The sequence below is a fragment of the Anomaloglossus baeobatrachus genome, chromosome 3 (genome assembly GCF_048569485.1).
Source record: "Anomaloglossus baeobatrachus isolate aAnoBae1 chromosome 3, aAnoBae1.hap1, whole genome shotgun sequence".
Taxonomy (NCBI): domain Eukaryota; kingdom Metazoa; phylum Chordata; class Amphibia; order Anura; family Aromobatidae; genus Anomaloglossus; species Anomaloglossus baeobatrachus.
This window is the reverse complement of record NC_134355.1, coordinates 541687297-541707775: the sequence shown is the minus strand read 5'-3', so window position 1 is coordinate 541707775 and position 20479 is coordinate 541687297. Positions and strand designations below refer to the sequence as shown.

General features: G+C 40.5%; 1 protein-coding gene across 1 annotated transcript; it reads right to left on the bottom strand.

Moving 5' to 3' along the window:
• Nucleotides 1-2606: 2606 nt before the first annotated feature.
• LOC142295517 (carboxypeptidase B-like) lies at nucleotides 2607-20243 on the bottom strand. Its single transcript, XM_075338618.1, has 11 exons — nucleotides 20179-20243; nucleotides 19998-20073; nucleotides 14512-14636; nucleotides 13760-13856; nucleotides 13550-13651; nucleotides 11433-11534; nucleotides 9157-9267; nucleotides 8977-9067; nucleotides 7512-7714; nucleotides 4443-4527; nucleotides 2607-2812 (listed from the first exon to the last, which is right to left on the bottom strand). Exons 1-11 carry the CDS (start codon nucleotides 20241-20243, stop codon nucleotides 2628-2630), a joined length of 1242 nt encoding a protein of 413 aa, XP_075194733.1. The 3' UTR covers nucleotides 2607-2627.
• Between the last annotated feature and the right edge of the window lie 236 nt (nucleotides 20244-20479).

Sequence of the window (20479 nt, the reverse complement as noted above, 5' to 3'; positions counted from 1 at the left end):
GGGTCTTACACATACAGTGTTCGTGATTGAAAGCAGTCAGACATGCTGTCACACAGAGTGGGGGCATATGACTGCAACCAATCACAAACATCGGTGGGTGGGGTAGGCAATGCATATGTATGAGGTTATTGAGAGGCCCCGGAAGTAGTGTGAGAAGCCAGGAAGTAATGTTTCATCTGTGCGGGAGACTTGGTAAGTATAACGCACCTGTTTTCCATTTTTTTCTTTATTTTTTCTTTATTTTATTTTAATTACCTGAGTTGCCAGATCCGGATCATTACCTGGAGTTCCCTGAGAACTCCGGGCCTGGGTCGGTGCACAGTTACTTTTGAACCTGCTTGGATACGGACTTTTACAGTCCAGGTCCGCCCATCACAAATAAGATGTTTTGGACAGTTATTTACTTCCAACTTTGTGGGAACAGTTTGGGGAGAGCCTGTTTTGTTCCAACATGACAGTGTCCCATTGCACAAAGCAACGTCCATAAAGACATGGTTGGGTGACTTTGGTGTAGGAAAACCTGATTGATCACACAGGGCCCTGATCTCAATCCCATCAAACATCTTTGGGGTGATGTAGAATGTAGACTACGTGTCAGGCCTTCTTGTCTATCATCAGTTTCTGACCTCACATGTATACACATGTAGATCAGTTAGACTTGCACACAAACCAATATATAAATCCCCACAAGCAGAACATTTGAGCCCCACACTCACATCTGCTTTTGGTTCAGATTTTTAGAATCGCTGCCTTTTTTCTTCCCATTTCTCCCTCCAAATATTTTAAATTTCAGCATGTATTTTTTTCCATGCAAACAGCATTTGCTCAGTAGCTGCAATCTCAGTTGTGATCATATTATTCAGACAATTGAATTAATGTAAACCCTTAAATGGGTTGTCTGCTACTTGGCAACCCCATAATATTAGCCCCATGGTGTAATATAAAATACAAAAACTCTATATTGATCTCTGAGACAAGCCTTATTCCTCCAATCTCTCCTGTGTCCATTTCTGTTCACCTGCCATAAATTTTAGGCCTAGGGCACACGGCGAGAAAAACGTTGCGACCAATGTTACTCTATGGGGCTGCTCCCATGGGCAATTATTTTCTCAGCCCTTATCGGACCAAGAAAACAGTCGCAGCATGCTGCGAGTGGATGCGATCATGTTCCACTCGCACCCATAAAAGTCTATGGGGCGAGAGAAACATCGCACTATTCTCGCGTTACACCGGTGTAACGTGAGAGCAGTGCGATTCTTGCATCAGCCGGCAGCGGAGGAGATAGGGCGATAAATCCCTTCCCCTCCTCCGCAGCGCCGGCCCTCCCCTCCGCAGCACTGGCGCTGCCCTCCGCAGAGCCGGCCCTCCCCTCCAAAACTGTAGTCTGATTGCATGATTGGACCACAGTCACATGACACTCGCATGACACTCGGCTCCTGCTGTGCTGCGAGAGTGTGCCAAGTGTCATGCGAGCACTTGAAGAAAATATACTTGTGGCTTCGGCCTTATATGACTACTGCAGCCAATCAGCAGATACAAGAAATGAAGAAATATGTTCAAGGTAAACTGAATTTGCTTGATTTTTTCTAAATTTGGATTCACCCCAATCCATTGTTTTGCAATTTGTTAATTTCTAGAGGTTCAGTAAATGGTTACAAAAATAATACTTGCAATGACGGGTCCTCTGCCCCATTCAGTCTTTTTTCTGCCTTCAAATTCTCCTTTGAGACATCTGCCAAATTTGAATCTCTGTAAGCTAAGTGTCCATAAGCTGAGTGTCTATTCCACTGTGGTGGTATAATCAAGGCTGCAGATGAGCAGTCAAGTGACAATGTTTATATCAGCTAACTGGCAGGGATCCATTGGACATATATGTAGATACGCTAATTAGACCTAATACTTGCTCTTTTCTTCACTCCACATGTGATTTATTTATATGCATTAGTTTCTCATATCCATCTTTACTTCACCATATTTTATAGATAGCCAGTCATGCACTAAAAACATTGAGTTAAATACCTTGTAAATATCCATGAGTTCCATAATTCTCCCACTTTTTTTGTGCTACATCTCTCCATTGGCGATATATTAACATTTGTTTCTTTTGGAGCACAATATGTAAAATCTCTGCCTAAAGTCCAATTGGGGTTTCATTGTCTCTGGCTTGGCAGCTAATCTAGCAGAATAGCAGTCTCAAGTGTTGCTGAACCATTATTGGCAGTATCTGAGAGGTAGGGATAAAATCACATTCCCCGAAGAGAAGATTATGAAGAAATTCTCAGTTGCACTGCAAACAGAAATTTCACATGAGGTGCTTGAGAAGATTAATGTTAATATCTCTGCAACTGATTGAAGCAATGCAAAACCCAAAACAATGATTTTTGTAGGGTATTAAACTCATTTTTTGATCAAGTGACAGGTCCTCTTTAACAATAAATGACATAAAAAACAATTGTGTCTCAACTGACATTTTTTAATGTTTATTTTTCCTTATGTCGTTTGCATTCATTTTTCCAATTGGTAATTAAAACCAAGAAAGGCAAAAAGAATTACTAAGATAATATTTAATACAAATAGATAATAGATGGTCTTCTTTTAGTGACTTATATTGGATAAAAGGTTTTCAATTAGGCGTTGTTGAGGACGTGATTGGCAATGTATTTCACAGCCAGCAAAGTTTCTTCACAAGTAGGCTTGATCTGAGATTCTGGGAGAGTAAAGCCATATCTTCCAGTGTCACGCAGCTCAAATGTGTAACAGTATTTTACACCTGTGTCATAAGCCCAATCGTCAGAGCCTCCAGCAGCCAAGTCTGCAATTCAAAGAGTAAAAAATATATTTAAGGCTTATACAATGACTGTGAATGTAACATGAAGGGACTGTCTGGTTTAGATAAGACATTTCAAAGACTTTGTTAGGAAATTCAAAATAAAATAATAAAAATCAAATTCAAAATAAGTAAATGGCGGTTCACTGTTCAGGACCTCCGTCTATTAGACCAGAGAATAGTTACAAAGAGTTTATTCCTGTAAAGGATCTACCAGTAAAATACAAAGTAAATGTGTCTTGTTCCCTGTGGCAGCACTGCAGGGAGATTGAAATCTTTATAACCTTTACATTCTGTAATGATCACACAATCCTGGTCAAAAACGCAATCCCTTAACAGACAAGTGTAAGATTGTGGCAAGGCATGTGGTTGAGAATATAGTATATTTCCCCAAGATTCCTCTCATGAATATTAGGCTGAAGGAAGTATATCATCCTGAAAAACCTGGTATTCCTAGCAAAGTATAGTTTTTGGACTTGTGTCTATGCAGTGATAGGCAGGTTTAGTAGCAGAGTCCGTCCTTCGTCTCTTGGCCTGTATTTCTCAGTAACACTTCGTTCATGTGTGGGGTCGATTCATTACTGGGGTTAGAAAGGTTTGCAGTGTGCTATTTAGTTTCTGAAGGGACAGAAGGTGTCTGTTCAGGAGATTCTGTTACTGAGCACTGCGCTATAATACAACTTTTGTATTTCTATTTTTTAGAGGGTTGGTAGTATGCCACCTATACAGTTTGGGAAGCTGATGGCTTGTTAGTGCTCAGCTGAGCAGAGATTAATTTGTATTTTGTGCACCACCAATAAAAAACAGGAAAAACTTCTAACAGAAATTCTATGTCAAGGTTTCTGACTGGATTGATCCAATTTTGCCTACCGCTACAGAGCCAAACTTCCACATTAGGTACATGATAGATTATCAGATGAAGGGTGGAACATACTGTATATTGCCAAGTGGTACCTGACCATTATATTTTTTAGGGTGCTAATATTTGAAGCAGCAGCCTTAATGTAAATTGTGAATAAGGGAATTCATTTACTGATCACACAGGCATGTTATTACATGTTACATGATGTCTAGTCACTTGTCCAAAATTAGAAAACAATTAAGAATTTCCAATTGTCTCTTAGCTCTATAAGATGGGAAATGTAAGATAAACTAAAAGTGAGTTGTTATTTAAAGGGAATCAGTCAGCAGGTTTTTGCTCTATAATCAAAAGAAAACATGCTTCAAGGGTTAAGACATAGAATTCAGGGATCCCTGTTTTGTCAAGATCCAATCTGTTGTTTATTTGCTGTTTGTTTAAGCAGCAGGACACAGCAGGACTTCTCATTGTTCAGACTAGAATGTCAAGAGTATGACAGTCTGCCACGCCCCTCCTCTGATTGGCACCTCACTGTCAAGTACAATTTCTATAGAGAGCCTGGTGTGGGTGGGACATCTCCCTCAGCTCTGCTAGATAGCTAAATCTAAAATTCTGATTGTGTCACAACAGCTGCACCCAGTAATTTAAGTGATACATCATTGGATTCAAGATCTCTTTGCTGCTCTCACATGAGATAGGAAAAACCTGCTGACATATTCCCTTTAATTTGGAATAATATATCAAAAAATGACTTACAGATTGTAGCTCCTCCAGGACCATAAGTGTATTTGGTTCCGTACAGAGCAGTCAATGCGGAAACTGCTCCTTTGGCAACATTGTTCTACAAAAGAAATAAGCACAAATATATGTATTACACATTACATATGAGGATACTAATATAAAACACACTAAGTGCTCTTACAACTACTGGTAAATGTGTGACAGGTGCCAAATAGATGTGAACCATTCAGGATTTGGATTACTTGTTTATTTGTAGATAGTTTATGTGTTATGAAATAAAGAATGCTACAAAAGACCTGCAATGGTTATTTTTTAAAAACTCAAAGGAGAAATTAAATAATCAATTTACGCTACGGAAAAGTAAGATTTCATCATTCCTACTCATTTATATTTTTAAAGGCTTTAACTGGTAATAAAGAAATGCTAATTTAAGCACAAAAACAATCGCTGCCAGAATGTACATTGATATACTACTTAATTATTTAAAGTTCTAATCACCAAGATAACGAAAATTAAAGCACTATGTAAGGTGGAACTTTTGTATTTGTAATGTCATATCTGTCCAAACATTTGCTTTACTGATATTCTATATCTTCTATTACTTGGCCAGGTGTGTTTTAAGATTATGTTGTATTTCAAAGTACATACAGCATTGCTATATAAGTGGTCTTTTCCTTAGGTTGTGCCAAGTACTGGTGGCAGTGGTCTACTCTGAGACTATGCCTTGTGTGGACCGGGAAACATAACTTATTGTTATCTCAGCTTATGTGCATAAAGTGGTCCCACCATAATTTTATAACTGTATGTAAATAAAGGCTTAGGAGTAAAGATAACCTGACTTATGGAAGATCTGTTCTTGACCCGAACATGACCGTGTTTGGTGTGAACACCAAACTTTAATGTTTGGGTCTCCTAATTTCTACTAATGAAAACCCCTGGGATATACTAAGCTTGAAAATGTCTCTAATCAAACTCATCTCTCCTTGCCTGAAGTGGCTGATACCTTGGCCTCTCCAAATCTTTCACCAACATACAGTGAACTCTTTGTTGTATTCAGAGGCCTCAATATCTTTCTGTGCATATTCCCAATTTGAATTGGGAAAAAAGACCTATAAACATCAAGTTCAACTGTTCTATTTTTACAATTCTAAGCTCATCCATAGGAAAACATATTTTTTCACGGCAGAAACCAACTTATGATAAAATAGAAAAAAATTCCTTCTTTACCCTTGCTGGCCATCGGATAGTTCCCTGGGTGAATATTCTACATTGATAACAATAACCCTGTATATTATATTTAAGAAATACATTTTCTAACTGTTTCTTAAATTTATCCATACTTTCAGCCATAACTAAATACTATAAATACTGGAGAAACAAGAGTATTGTGTGCAAACAACATTTGAAAATTTATTGAACAAGCACATATGAGGTGGTAAACAAATAACAATGACAAAAATGAATAAAATGTCAAATGACTTCCTTGTGGTGGGCAGTTGGGGTGACGCTACAGGCAACCTTATTCTTGAATTTCTCTGCTTTGCCCTGATCCATAATTTTATTGTTTTTAAGGATATTTCCAATCTTCAGAAGCACAGCACTGCAATGGGCACAGCCTTGTGTGCCTTTGTACGCTAACTATCTTTCTGGGTTTCTGAGAGAGGTTGGTTTTTGGTGACAGGGGCATGGGAGCTAGCACCCATGAGCAGTGCTGGCTTCATTATATTGACGATGTTTTGATTTTTAGGCAGGGCTCAGCTGAGCAGTTGGTCTGCTTCATGAGGCAACTAAATTGAAGTGCATTTAACATCAAACTGACATATACAAGTTCAGTAGCAGCAGGATAGACTTTCTCCACATCAACATTGAGGTCGATACCAATCAGTGAATTCAAACGGATGTGATCCACACGGACACATAAGTTAACACGCTGCTACATGCCTCATCCCCCATAATCTCTCTACTAACTGCGACATCCCGACCGGCCAATTTCTGAGGATGAGACAGATCTGCTCATCCGAGGACAGATTTGAGGCTCAGTCTACTGATTTCAGGAATCACTTTCAGGATTGTGGACACAGTGATAGGTGCAACAAACACTGGCCTGTCCTCCTAACAGACCCGATCCTTGACAATTCATTAACAGATACCTCCCTCACGACTGTCAGATGGGCTAGAAATTTGAGAGATATCTTGGTTAAAAGCCACTAAGTGCCAAACATAGAAAATCTGTTTAGCATCCAATGTCCAACACTTGGCTGTTTAATGTTTGGCTACTGCCTTGCCTGCACTCATTTCCTTTGTAGTACCACCTTTTGCTCCACCAATGGCAAGGCTACATATGATATTAAATAACATATCACTCTGTCCTTTGGGGGCTTTCATTCTCCCAATTGTGCGACTGACCTTTTGAATGCTATCTAATATGGGTATGTACTATTCACTTACGTGATAGGGGATTGAAGATAGGGAACCCAGGCACACTGTTGCATTTACTCTTGAATGTTTAATCTGCCCGCTATGTTTCCATCAGTATCAGTCTCAGTTTACATTTTTCCATCCATACACATGTGCACAGACACTTTGCTTATTTATTTGTAATGTATTATGCTATATGATGTGTGTGCAAAATAATTTTTGAGACTTTGATATATCTTGGTACTTTTCCCTACATACTGCCACGCTTCCCCATTTGTCATTTTATTCATTTTTTGTCATTGTTATTTGCTCACCACCTCATATGTGTTAATGGTGTCCATAGATTTTCAAATGTTGCTTGCACACAATATTCTCGTTTCTCCCATATTTAATGGAGTAGATGCCTACTGCTGATTTTCATATAACACGTAATCACTAGTCACTAGTGTGTATATATATATATATATATATATATATATATTTTTATAATGGTCATTAGGAGTTTTTTCCTCATATGCATAATCAAATGATGTAGCATGGTCTATAAATTTACGATTTGAACAACAGTAAAGTCATTCTTTTGCATTTTAGGAGAAATTGCAAACACAACTTTTCTACAGCAGATATTTAGGATATACCAAAGATTAAAGTCAGTGCCGTGCTCACCAGTTCTGTGTGATCCTTGGCAACAGCATAGGTGTAGGAATAGGGGAAGAGCAACATTTGGGAATAAGAGTGGATGGTCAGGTAAGCCTTGATAGAGGAAAGGTTAGAGCGGATGAAGTTAGCCAGGGCCTTGCTTTCCCTCTCAGATTCAGGAGCACTACCACAATATGTGTCATCGCAGGCTCTTGAAGAAGCTCCAGTGGCTTAAAAAGAGAAAAGTAAAACTTTAAGATATGAATGTACTATACTTAGGCAGCATGTTTGCAAATGACAGTTAGGTTGATATTTTGCAGTGTGGGAAAAACTTTGTTATTACTGAGTGATCTTATTCTTCAGTGTCATAGAGTGATGATTCTTTTTTTCTCATGCACTTTTTGGATCTTTCCCCTGATTAGGTGGCTTCAGTGCAAAGTCAGGAATAGTTCCCAAACAATACTGCATGTTAACAGAAAATATCTTAAAAATCACTTCTTAAAGGGAACCTGTCACTGAACTACTATTATTACCACAATCAAGTTTCTGAGCATTTTGGTATATGAGCAAAGCTTTTGTAAATTTGTAACTTGGTTTACGAGCAATGCTTTGCTATACGAGCAAATACTCACTGCACACACTGCTCTGACCCGCTCTGACTGCTTCTTGTGGCCCGCAGGCATGTGGATCAGGTAACAATCGCAGCCGGTGGAGGAGCTGCTGCTGTCTTTGCTTCATTTCAGATAAACATTTTGCCAATGCTGAGCAGAGTCACCTCTCTCTGCACAAGTACTGTACTGTACTGTATTCCCAAAGGCAGCACGCTGGTCAATTAGAGGCAAGCAACTCATGCGTATGACGTCAGCTGCTGAAGTGCTGACAGCGGCAGCCACTGCATCTGACGCGATCATTACCGGATCCACATGCCTGCAGACTGTAAGAACCTGGGAAGAGGCCGCCGAGAGAATGGAGGATAGCTGAAAATAATGTGTTTGTGTGTGTGTGTGTGTGTGTGTGTGTGTTCGGAATGGCACAATAGGGGACCAGGATGGGACATTGCTACAAGTTGTGGAATGAATTTTCTGAGTTTCAATTATTTCCTATGGGAAACATTGCTTTGCTATACGAGTAACTTGGTTTACAAACACAGTACCAGAACGAATTATGCTCGTAATCCAAGGTTCCACTGTATATTGGACCTAGGTGTACTTGTATTTCATCTGAACATTTAGACCCTAAAGTATAGAAGACCAACTTCTACGTTCTAAATACTAGAGCCATTAGAATTGTAGTTCTTGATATTAAAATGCATCTTGCCAACTGCTATCAATAGATAGAATAAATATCGATTGATTTCAATAGTCTTATTATCACACTAGGTTATGCTTAACATAAGAATGTCCACTTCAACTTCAAGGCCTGGAGGGAACTGGTATATAATACTTGAGTATAAAATAGTAGAGCTGTTCATGATAAGTAGAACTGCACTTACTGCACCATCCAGCATTAAAGTTTCTGTTGGGATCAGTTCCAATGCAGGTACTACCTGAGTTAACGGAGCGAGTCTTTCTCCACATACGGTTCTATAAAGAATAATTCCATATTGAATTACAGTTCAGGCACAATACAGTGACTCAAAGGCAGCTCCATTATTATATACTTAGTTACTTACTGTGGTCCAGGTGTACACATAGCCATCAACATTAAAGACGGGAAGGACGTAGAAATCCAGATTGTTAAGGAGGTTGGTCACTTGTGAGTCAACACCATAGGACTGAACAGCCTATAAAGAAAATTACATAGGGGTTATGCAGTTTGTATTTATTTTAATAGATGAAATGGAAACATCTTGTGACACTTGCGGCTTCACCACCAAGAATCTACCCACTGATTACTCCACAAACTGCAAACACTCTATTCCCCATATTGAAAAAAGAGATTTAATCAGCTCATCCATCCAGCGAGCGCAAAGGATCCCAAATAGTAGTTGATTCAGCACTTCGTTAAAATGGAAACATTTTTTTTAATGTGGTTAAAACCATATCACAAAAAATCTCATAATCGTAAGATGAAAAATCCCACCGAAAAATACAATCGAAGTTGAGATATTTCGAAATTAAACTTCTTACTCATAACCTAAGACAAAATGATATCGTTGGTCTTGGGTTAGGAGTGCAGTTTTACTTATAAAACGAATCAACCTTGATTGTATTTTTCTCTGGGATTTTTCCCCTTACAATAATGCTGGTTTTTTTGGGATATGGTTTTCACCGGATGAAAACAAAAAGTTTACATTTTGAAGAAGTGCTGGATCAACTATTTTCAGTGTTCTCCTAATTGCAGCTGATGGGGAAATATGTGAACAGACTTGACCATAAGCCTCCTATTGAAAAACTGCTTTTCTATTTGCAGTGTTTTTCCACTAGAAGAAGGTGCTGTGCTGATCACATTTTGAGAATGGAAGAGGTGAAGACTGTGAGGAAGGCTGAACTAAGAAGCAAGATTAGCTTCAAGGATGTGGTGCAGGTGGATATTATTCTCTATGTACTTTTTATGTACATTGTATAGTATGTAGTTTTTTGAGCCAATGTACTGTTTTATGGCTGATGCTAAATGTTCACTTAGTTTAATCAGATATTTAGTGATTACAATTTATAGATACACTTAAAGAGGTTCTCCGATGAAAACAAGTTATCACCTATCGATAGAATATGTGAAAACTACTTCATCAGTGGTGGTCCAACTACTAGAAGCCCCTCTGATTGGCAGAAGAGAATAAATTGATCCCTGTTGAAATGGAGGTGCAGTGTGCATGCTTGTCTGCCACTCCATTCAGCCCATATGGGGTTGCAGATCGTTGCACTCAGCGTTTTCCGTCAGCCCCAGAGAGCATGAATTAAATGATGATCGGAAACAATAAAAATGTGTCATTTGGGATAAAGTTCCCCGAAACTGCTAATGGTCCCACTCAACAATAAGTTATCATCTATCCTTTTGATACTTAAAGGGAACCAATAACCAGTATTTTCGCATATAACCTAAAGCCAGTGCTATACTGGCACTATCAGGCAGATTCTCTACATACCCTTAGTGGTCAGCTCGGATGTATAGGGTTTGAAATCCAAGAAAGTAAAGTTTATAAAAATGGGTAGCTGCTTAAGTGACAGCAGCTGAGGAGCAGATAATATCTGCAGGGAATTCATAGTTATCCCCTCCCCCTGTTAGAATTAGCATAAGTATTATACAATCGATTTAACTTTTCACTTCCAGGACCTGTGATGAGGTTATATTCATGTGACCAGAAGGGGCGGGGCCTCAGCCAACAAAGATGATATCAGGAAGCAACATTTTCCTATTGGCTGAGGCCCCGCCCCTTCTGGTCACATGGTTATGACCTCACCACAGGTCCTGGAAGTGAAAAATTACATCGATTGTATGATACTTATGCTAATTCTAACAGGGGGAGGGGATAACTATGAATTTCCCCCCCAGATATTACCTGATCCTCAGCTGCTGTCACTCAAGTAGCTACTGATTTTATAAACTTTACTTTCTTGGATTTCAAAACCTATACATCCGAGCTGACCACTAAAGGCATGCATAGAATCAGCCTGATAGTGCCTGTACAGCACAAGCTTTAAGTTATATACGAAAATCCTGGTGACTGGTTCCCTTTAATCACTTGTTTTCACTTGATAACCCTTTTAATAAACATTATGGTGAGGTGTTATCAATTATTTAGATTTTATATGCATTTAACCTAGTTAGAGGTAGCATAATGATCCCCCTGTATGTGTCTAATGTTAGAGCACAAAATGATTACTGGCAGAGCATCATGGCTACTAAAATAGTAGTGAGATCTTTGGTGACCATCTCAATTGTCATTTGCTACTGCATGTACGACATAAGAGACTATATTTGTTGGTATATAATCTTGTGATTACTTACATCCCTCACAAACCACTGGCAGAAAGCAGGGGAGACCCATTCTCTTGCATGGAATCCACAGTCAAGGAAGACTGCCTTCTTGTTTGATCCACTCCTTCCAACCTTTAAGAATAGAATGCAACAGATACTGTATAACCACCACTTTGCAGAGGATATTGAAGTAGTTTGATGTATGTTTAGGTAATCAATACAATTAGGTAGAGCAGTAACTGACTGTATGAACACACTGCATGTAAGTATTTTGTCTACCAGTCTTTTCTATTTGAGGTGGTGTTGAAACCCAGGATTTTTACCTATTTTATTACATTACAAACTATATTTGCATAATTATATTTTTGTAATCCGATGTGTGTGTGTGATTCACCAGCACTAAATAATCAAAGCTGGGGACGTGAAGTGAGAAAAATGTAGGGAAAAATTAAGATAAAATAAATAAAAATTGCCAGTAAATATGTATTCACCCCTTTTGCAATAAAGCCTAAAATGTCCTGGTGCAAGCAATTACTTTCAATAAGTCACATGCTTCGTAAAATGAAGTCCACCTGTGTGCAATCTAAGTGTCACATAGTCTGTAAGTATATACACAACTTTTCTGAAAGGCCACACAGGCTGCAACACCATTAAATAAGAAGACCATATAAGACCATGAAGGCCAAGCAGATCCCCAAACAAGTCAGAGTCAAAGTTATTGAGAAATACAAGTCAGGGTTGGGTTATCATTTTTTTTTACCAAATCTCTGATGATTCTTCGAAGCATCATCAAATCCATTATCATCAAATGGAAAGAACATGATACCACAACAAACCTGCCAATAGAGGGTCGCCCACCAAAACTCTCAACCCTGGCAATTAGGCCATAAATCTAAGATGGTATTCCCCACTAGCGGCGTTCACTGCATGTTTTCTTTCATCTGGTGACAACAGCCAGGCTACCAGATCATTTATATAAGCAGTGGATACCGCATATATCTATTTCCCCTTTTGGTTCCAAGTGACCTTATTTTTATACATCAATCATGCTGCGGTGGACACCGCATTTCTCTCTTTTTCATGTCAGCAACCAGCTACCTCCACTATTGCCTCCTTTAACAGCAGTGGATTCCACACAGTTTTGGTCTGCTACCCTCGTTACTTTAATACCATTATCTACATGTTACATAGAAGTTACTTCATGTGGATTATTTTTTTTCTAATTTTCACCATAATAGGTACTCATCATACTTGTCATTATCTCTGATAACTCAAAAAGATTTCTCATACCCATACATTAGCGTAAGCATTCTGGAAGAAGGTTTATTTTTTGACCGAAACGTCAACTGGAATTGAATTTGAAGTTGCAATTATAATAAAAATGTATTTTTCACACCATTGGAGTGCCTGGTATTATCTTTTGTATAACGGACTTGGACCCTACCGGAGCACCCTAACCTCACAGAAGTGTCGTGACATTTTGATATTAATCTTAGAGACAGCACAGAGACCAAAGGTAACCCTGAAGGTACCGCAGAGCAATACACAACAAGCCGTACACTCCATAAAGCTGGCCTTTATGGAAGAGTGACCTGAAAAAAGCCTTTACTTACAGTTTAAAATTTGGAAGGCTCATTTTGATTTTGCCAAAAAACATGTGGTCAGATGAGACAAAAATAGAACTTTTTGGCCATCAAGGTAAATGCTATGTCTGGTTCCAAACCAACACAGTCTATAACACTAAGAACACCATCCTCACAGTGAAACATGGTGGTGGCAACATCACAATGCAGTGATATGACAACAATCTGCATAACTAATCATATGCTAAATAGTTGGAAGTCAAATTTATGTATGAGATAGACAATGTGATTGTCTGTAAAATGCTGTAGTAGATGGTGAGATATGGAGCCTGGAAGTCAAAACGTCAAAACATTGTTACTGTTTTGCTCATCTGAGTAATAAACATTTTGTGTTTTATGGATGGTGAGTGCCACTATATCTTTTTACCTGGGCATATATTGCATTTTTGGGGTTCATTCTAGCTCTATGGTGAGTCCTCTGCACTGTTGTACTCTTGGTGTTTTGATTGTGCCATGCAATCTTTTTTTGTTTCATATTAGACTAGATAGATAGTTCTAATTTACCTTCAGCAAGTAAAGAGGACGTCCCTCATATGAGGTTCCAATCTGAGAACGGGACACCAGACTTGGGTTCTGAGCAGCAATGTTAGCAGACCAAGCATTGATCTGTAGAGAAAACATTGGTTGGTTTAGTTTTACAATGTATTTATACTGTATATGTATTTACACAAATGTTTGTCAATAAATTTTTCGTGTTGTGATAGATATTCTTACTGTATCAAGATCATTGTACTTCTCATAGCTGTGCACAGCACGGATGTTGCTGTCACGCTGCTTTACCAGGGCATCCTCCAGATCATCAATCATAATGCTAAAAGGAAGGGAAAATATAGGTTTAGTTCAGAATATTCAAAGGAAATAATTCCATAATAGGGTAAAGAAGTGGATAATCATTTCTCAATTGCAATATTCCCCCTATTAAAAAACCCCAGCTTTTTCTGACTTCTGATGCTCACGCCATTCCAGCGATGTTTGCTCTTGGTCACGCGAGCTGTGTAGCCAATTAGTGCCTGATTCCCTCACACTTTCTTCAGACATAACTGACATTCAGAGGATGTCTAAGAGCAGCAGCGGCTCTCACTTCTTCCAGACGTCAGCTTCGTCCTAAGGAAGTGTTAGTGTAGCAGTCTCTAATTTGCTGTATCATTTACGTGAGCCTTGGGAGAGCCAGGGCCTCGCCATTCCAGAAATAATGGTACTCACTCTTGCAAGGCTCACGTGATGGTCTTCTATAATATATAACCTACAGTAAAGACTGAATGTAATTTACAAGGCGGGATATAGCAATGAAGTAAGGATTTTCGAGAAGTGGACAAGGCCCTTAAAGAAAACTTTTTTCCTTTGTCCTTAGATTGAGAAAGATGGTGTATTAAAATTATATTGATTTACATGAAAGAGCTTACTCCATTTTTTGTGTATCAATAAAAGAAATTTGAGAAAGTGTCGGCTCAGAAAATTTAACTTACTCAAAGGGAATTTTACTTTGTTGAAGGAGAGCCTGAACATCAAAGGCCACTTGGCTTTCAGCACGGAAGTCAACACGTTTGCCTGGTTGTACAAGATCAACAGAGTCTGGAACCCAGAAATCAAGCTGGAAGAGAAAAGAATAGGATAATAGATATGCAATAGTAAGGTTTACCTGGCATGGTCAGAAATTGTAAATTTATACTATATGGTACAGTAAAACATGCAATTATTGTAATTATACATGTTGAATACTTTGCCAAGATGCTGGCAATCAGTGCAAGTGCTTCAAAAAGAATATTTACATTTTTTAAATATAGTTGTTAGAAATATGTTTTTTCACAACAACATTTCCGTAATTGAATGGCCTTTGAATACATGAAGATTCGGTAATGAGTCTAAACATCAAATGATTATTGCAGCCAATCATGGAGCTTATTGGTCATGTGCCAGACTTAGGGGTGCTTCACACACAGCGAGCTCGCTGCCGAGATCGCTGCTGAGTCACGCTTTTTGTGACGCAGCAGTGACCTCATTAGCGATCTCGCTGTGTGTGACAATGAGCAGCGATCTGGCCCCTGCTGCGAGATCGCTGCTCGTTACACACAGCCCTGGTTCGTTTTCTTCAAAGCCGCTCTCCTGCTGTGACACACAGATCGCTGTGTGTGACAGCAAGAGAGCGACAAATGAAGCGAGCAGGGAGCAGGAGCCGGCGTCTGACAGCTGAGGTAAGCTGTATCCAAGATAAACATCGGGTAACCAAGGTGGTTACCCGATATTTACCTTAGTTACCAGCCTTCGCAGCTCTCACGCTGCCTGTGCTGCCGGCTCCGGCTCTCTGCACATGTAGCTGCTGTACACATCGGGTTAATTAACCCGATGTGTACAGCAGCTAGGAGAGCAAGGAGCCAGCGCTCAGTGTGCGCGGCTCCCTGCTCTCTGCACATGTAGCTGCATTACACATCGGGTTAATTAACCCGATGTGTAATGCAGCTAGGAGAGCAAGGAGCCAGCGCTCAGTGTGCGCGGCTCCCTGCTCCCTGCTCACACTGGTAACTAATGTAAACATCGGGTAACCATACCCGATGTTTACCTTAGTTACCAGTCTCCGCAGCTTCCAGACGGCGGCTCCGTGCAAGCGCAGCGTCGCTTGCACGTCGCTGCTGGCTGGGGGCTGTTCACTGGTCGCTGGTGAGATCTGCCTGTTTGACAGCTCACCAGCGACCATGTAGCGATGCAGCAGCGATCCTGACCAGGTCAGATCGCTGGTCGGATCGCTGCTGCATCGCTAAAGTGTGAAGGTACCCTTAAGGCTCATGGAGCCTACTGTGTTAAAAAAAAATCAGATTGCACTCAAACCAATGTTATTCAATGGGGAAGTGCACATGTCCAATTTTTTCCTTGGACCAAGTGGTTGGAGAAAAAATTTGCAGCATGCATGATTTCCTCCAAGAATCGCATGGCACTCGCTCATTCAAGTATATGAGTCTGTGAATAAAATCAGATGGCTCTCAGATCACATTTGAGTGTGGTCTGATTTTTGCATATTGACATAATGGAGAAGATGGAGAAACTTTTTTTTTCCTCTCCACCTCCAAAAAAAAGGATCCCACTCAGATCAGACTCTGATCAAACTTGGATCAGAGTTTGATCAGAATCTCACTAGCAAATTCGGACCATTTTTCTTGAATGAAGAAATACTGTGTTATTAACGCACCCCAGGGCTTTGGGGTACTCGGTATATTACTGGGATAGTTCACTGGGTGGCCGCTGCCCGGTTCTGTGACCCTAAGGGTCGCTTAAAAGGGGTTTTGTACAAGGGAAAAATAAAATAAAGAGGTTTTTCATGACGCCATTTAAGGTATGCGGCTATATGGGGAAAGACGCCGCTGCAGAGTCTCTCACTGCTGAGGCTGGTGGTATTACGCAGCTTAGATGTGATGCCTCTCCACAAGTAGAGCTAGGCCCCAGGGGAGGATGATGGTGGTAGTAGTATCTAAGTGCCGACGTGTAGGAAAAATTCAGACAAGAGAGGGGCTGCGGTTTAACTTGTGCTTTACTCACAGGTTTGGAGTTGCTGCTACCCGGTCTGTGCTGGTCTTTACCAATCTGGTATTCCTTTTGTTCCAGTGGCGGTGTAGTGAACTGGTGAGCTTTACTTTCATGCACCCTATAGTAGTTGGTGGGTCCCCATGGCTTGGAGTGTTTTTGGGGTCCCCCTTCTGTTGTCTCCGTCCTGGCCTGTGCGGCAGGCAGCTTGAACCTCTCTTTGGTCGGACCTCTGTCTCCGTTCCCCGGTTCCCTCTTTGCTGCTGTGCCCTGGACACTAACGTCGGTAAGGTCGTTGATGGTCCCTTCCCCGAGTAGATTGTTATCAGGTGAAGCTGAAGCGTCTTCCTGAACTAGTACTCTGTACCCTGTCGGTGCTCGGTCCAGTAAGTACTTGCACCGTACTCTCCCTGGCAACCATACTCCTTTTACTCAGTAGTCACTTTACACTTTCTGTCTGTGTACTGACTTCTGACTGACTTTCTGTCTGACTTTTCACTATCTGACAAGATGTCCGTCGTCCATCAACTTCACTGACTAGACCCTCCCCTTCCCAGATCTCTGACTAGTGGATTGCATGCGTCCCTTATACATAATTCTTGTAACCATGGGACAGTTGTTTGTTCTCAGTATAAGACTGGTGTCACACTTACAAGTGCCTCATGTGTATCTCGCGCGAGTCTCGCGGTGCCTCACCCGTCACTGACACACTCTCCTCACATGAGAGGGCTGGTTGCGTGCATCTCTATGCAGCTGAGACGCTCCTGTGAGGAGAGTGTGAGTCCATGACAGGTGATGCACCGCGAGACTCGCGCGAGATACTCGCAAGTGTGACATCGGCCTAACCCATAGTGTATTTGAAAGAATAGTAAATATAAATACTACCAATTACCAGTAGATGTCTAAACTGAGAAATATTCAAGACTTTTCAGACTTGGAATTATTATTTATGTCAGTGAATTATGAAGTACTACCATTTTATTAATTTATAAAAGTAACCAAGTTAGTAAAGTGATGCCTTTTAGGTCTAATGTGTAGAGAACAGTGAGTTTGGGAGAGGGTGATCCTTGGTGTCCTCTCCTCTCCTCTCCTCCTCCTATCCTACATTTGGATAATTAAGAAATGCCTTTTAAACCTTCCCTGTGCTACTTTTATACCTAGCTGCAGTTAATTATACATGGATCACCAGAAAAAAGTCAGAAAGTGTTAATTATATTGGGGTCAATGGAAACACTCAAATCCTGAATTAAAGCTATAATGCATGACTTTAATGTTCCTTGCTGTTTGTTATTTCTATCATACAAGGACGGAGATGCTTGAAGTTTGATTTAGAATGGAAAGGAAAGGGAAATTCAGAAACATGACAATGAAAGCATGAAGGTTAAAACAATAGCGTTCATTTTAAAAATAACATTCAGCTTGACAATGGCAGAGCTCCAGGTGTTAAAGGGAATCCATAAAACATAAACACAGCAAAAAACTGAAGATGTACCCTACTGCTAAATTTTTGGAGGGATGGGAAGGTTTTGGCTCTGGAGAATGGAGGTTTAGAGCGAAGGTCCATGGAAAAAATATTAAACCATTAGCTCTTTTCTGAAAACAATGAAAACTATCTAGTAAGTGTTAGCTCTTAGAGGTAAACAAACTGTAAGTCAATGACTGACACTTAGGGCTGGTTCACACTAAACGACAGCGACAACGAGGTCGCTGTTACGTCACCATTTTCTGTGGCGTAACAGCGACCTTGTAAGTCGCTGTTATGATCGCTGCTTAGCTGTCAAATAGCAGCCGAAGCAGCGATCATAACCGCGAGAGCAGGGAGCCGCGCACACTGCTTAGCGCTGGCTCCTTGCTCTCCTAGCTACAGTACACATCGGGTTAATTAACCCGATGTGTACTGCAGCTAAATGTGCAGAGAGCAGGGAGCCGCGCACACTGCTTAGCGCTGGCTCCTTGCTCTCCTAGCTACAGTACACATCGGGTTAATTAACCCGATGTGTACTGCAGCTACATGTGCAGAGAGCCGGAGCTGGCAGCACAGGCAGCGTGAGAGCTGCGGAGGCTGGTAACTAAGGTAAATATCGGGTAACCACCTTGGTTACCCGATGTTTACCCTGGTTACAGCTTACTGCAGGCTGCCAGATGCCGGCTTCTGCTCCCTGCTCGCTTCATTTCGTCGCTCTCTCGCTGTCACACACAGCGATCTGTGTGTCACAGCGGGAGAGCGCCTTTGAAATAAACGAACCAGGGCTGTGTGCAATGAGCAGCAATCTCGCAGCAGGGGCCAGATCGCTGCTCAGTGTCACAAACAGCGAGATCGCTAATGAGGTCACTGTTGCGTCACCAAAACCGTGCCGTAGCAGCGATTTCGGTAGCGATCTCGCTATGTGTGAAGCACCCCTTAGAAACACCTTGGAGCATGATTAGGGAGGGATATTAGCTAAAACATATCCTCATTAGTGCAGAGCCAGGTTTGGCTGACGGAATGAGTTCCCTAGAAAGAATGGTAAAACTATTTTTCCACATGTATGAATGAGCTTGTTTAATTGGTCTAGGCCCTAGGCTGATGGATAGAGGTGACGTTGAGGAGATGAAGTCCCAAGTATAGACTAAATCAATGCTGTTATTTAAAATTTCTTTAAAACTTGGCTGATCAGCTAATACCTCTGCAGTTGACCAGGGAACAACATGTACTTTCATTTTTTGCTAGAGGAGACTAATAAATTCCTGATTATCCATCTGAGAAATATAAAGAACTTTAGAAACTTAGAAAACTGGCATTGTGTTCTGAAATCCTGCGGTGGGAAACAAAGGTGTCTGTCCTATCCCTGCTGGTCTGATCTACATAAACGTTTTCTTACAAGAGGATACATTTTGGAACATAAGGATTGTAACTTTGTAGAAGAATTGCCAAGCATACAGTCCCTCTAGCCATTCCAACTCTTTCCATACAAATCATCTAGGTCTCATATGGTATGGTTAGAGGTTGATAAGGCTATAGATATCTTGAGTTAAGCCCCATTCACATGTTTAGTTCTTACTCAGTTTTTTAGCTCAGTATTTGTAGCCAAAATCAGGAGTGAAGCAAACAGAGGAAACGTATGATCGAAGCACGGGCTCCATTTCTGCATTTTTTACCCACTCACTCTGGATTTAGGCTTACAAATACTAAGGTAAAATACTGACCAAATACTCAATGGGCTCAAGTTCTTCCTATATGCAGGGACAGCTATGATCAGACCATGTTTTTGGCAATTCTTCATTTATCTATGAGTGGTAAATGTGATGATTTGGTAACTTTATCACAAATGTATGGTTAGAGATCATGAACCAAACACAAACAAGTTAAGATTTTTAGACACCATTGCAAAAACGTATATATTGTAGCCAACAATACACTGACTGGAGCAATGGACATTCTGATTTCAGATTACCATACCTTGGCGTGGTCAGCTAGTGTCTTGATGAATTCTACATCCTTGTAGGTTTGTGGAGTTACCCGGAAAACTTTCTCCCTGCAAGTAATGGGCAATAAATATAAATGTTAAACATGTAATGTTAAAGCCTTTCTCTACGTTTTTTTATTGTATAGCATATTCCATGTTAAATAAGACACTTACCCCTGAAAGCCTCTAGGTTCAGCGGACACGGCCGCAATACTCACAAGGATGAGTATGGTCCACATGGTGACGAAGATAGGGACATTCAGCTCTGTTTCCCATTTATATATTCTGCTCAGACTGTTTATCTAAGTCCTGATTTGCGGAGAGAAGTTTCACGCCCATTGGTCTGTCTCATGAATGATTGATTATAGCAATGGCCTTGTTGTATTTACCCAATACTTTGTTTTTGTGCACCTGTGTATTAATATTTCATGGCCACTGTGTGGAAATTCATGGCAAATCCATTGGACACAGAATG

Excerpts from the sequence above, each read along its gene's own strand:
- LOC142295517 (XM_075338618.1), bottom strand. The coding sequence starts at position 20,243 with ATGTGGACCATACTCATCCTTGTGAGTATTGCGGCCGTGTCCGCTGAA. Across the intron at positions 13,857-14,511 it reads CAAAGTAAAATTCCCTTTGA|CATTATGATTGATGATCTGG; the intron begins GTAAGTTAAATT and ends CCTTCCTTTTAG. Across the intron at positions 9,068-9,156 it reads ATGTGTACACCTGGACCACA|AACCGTATGTGGAGAAAGAC; the intron begins GTAAGTAACTAA and ends TATTCTTTATAG.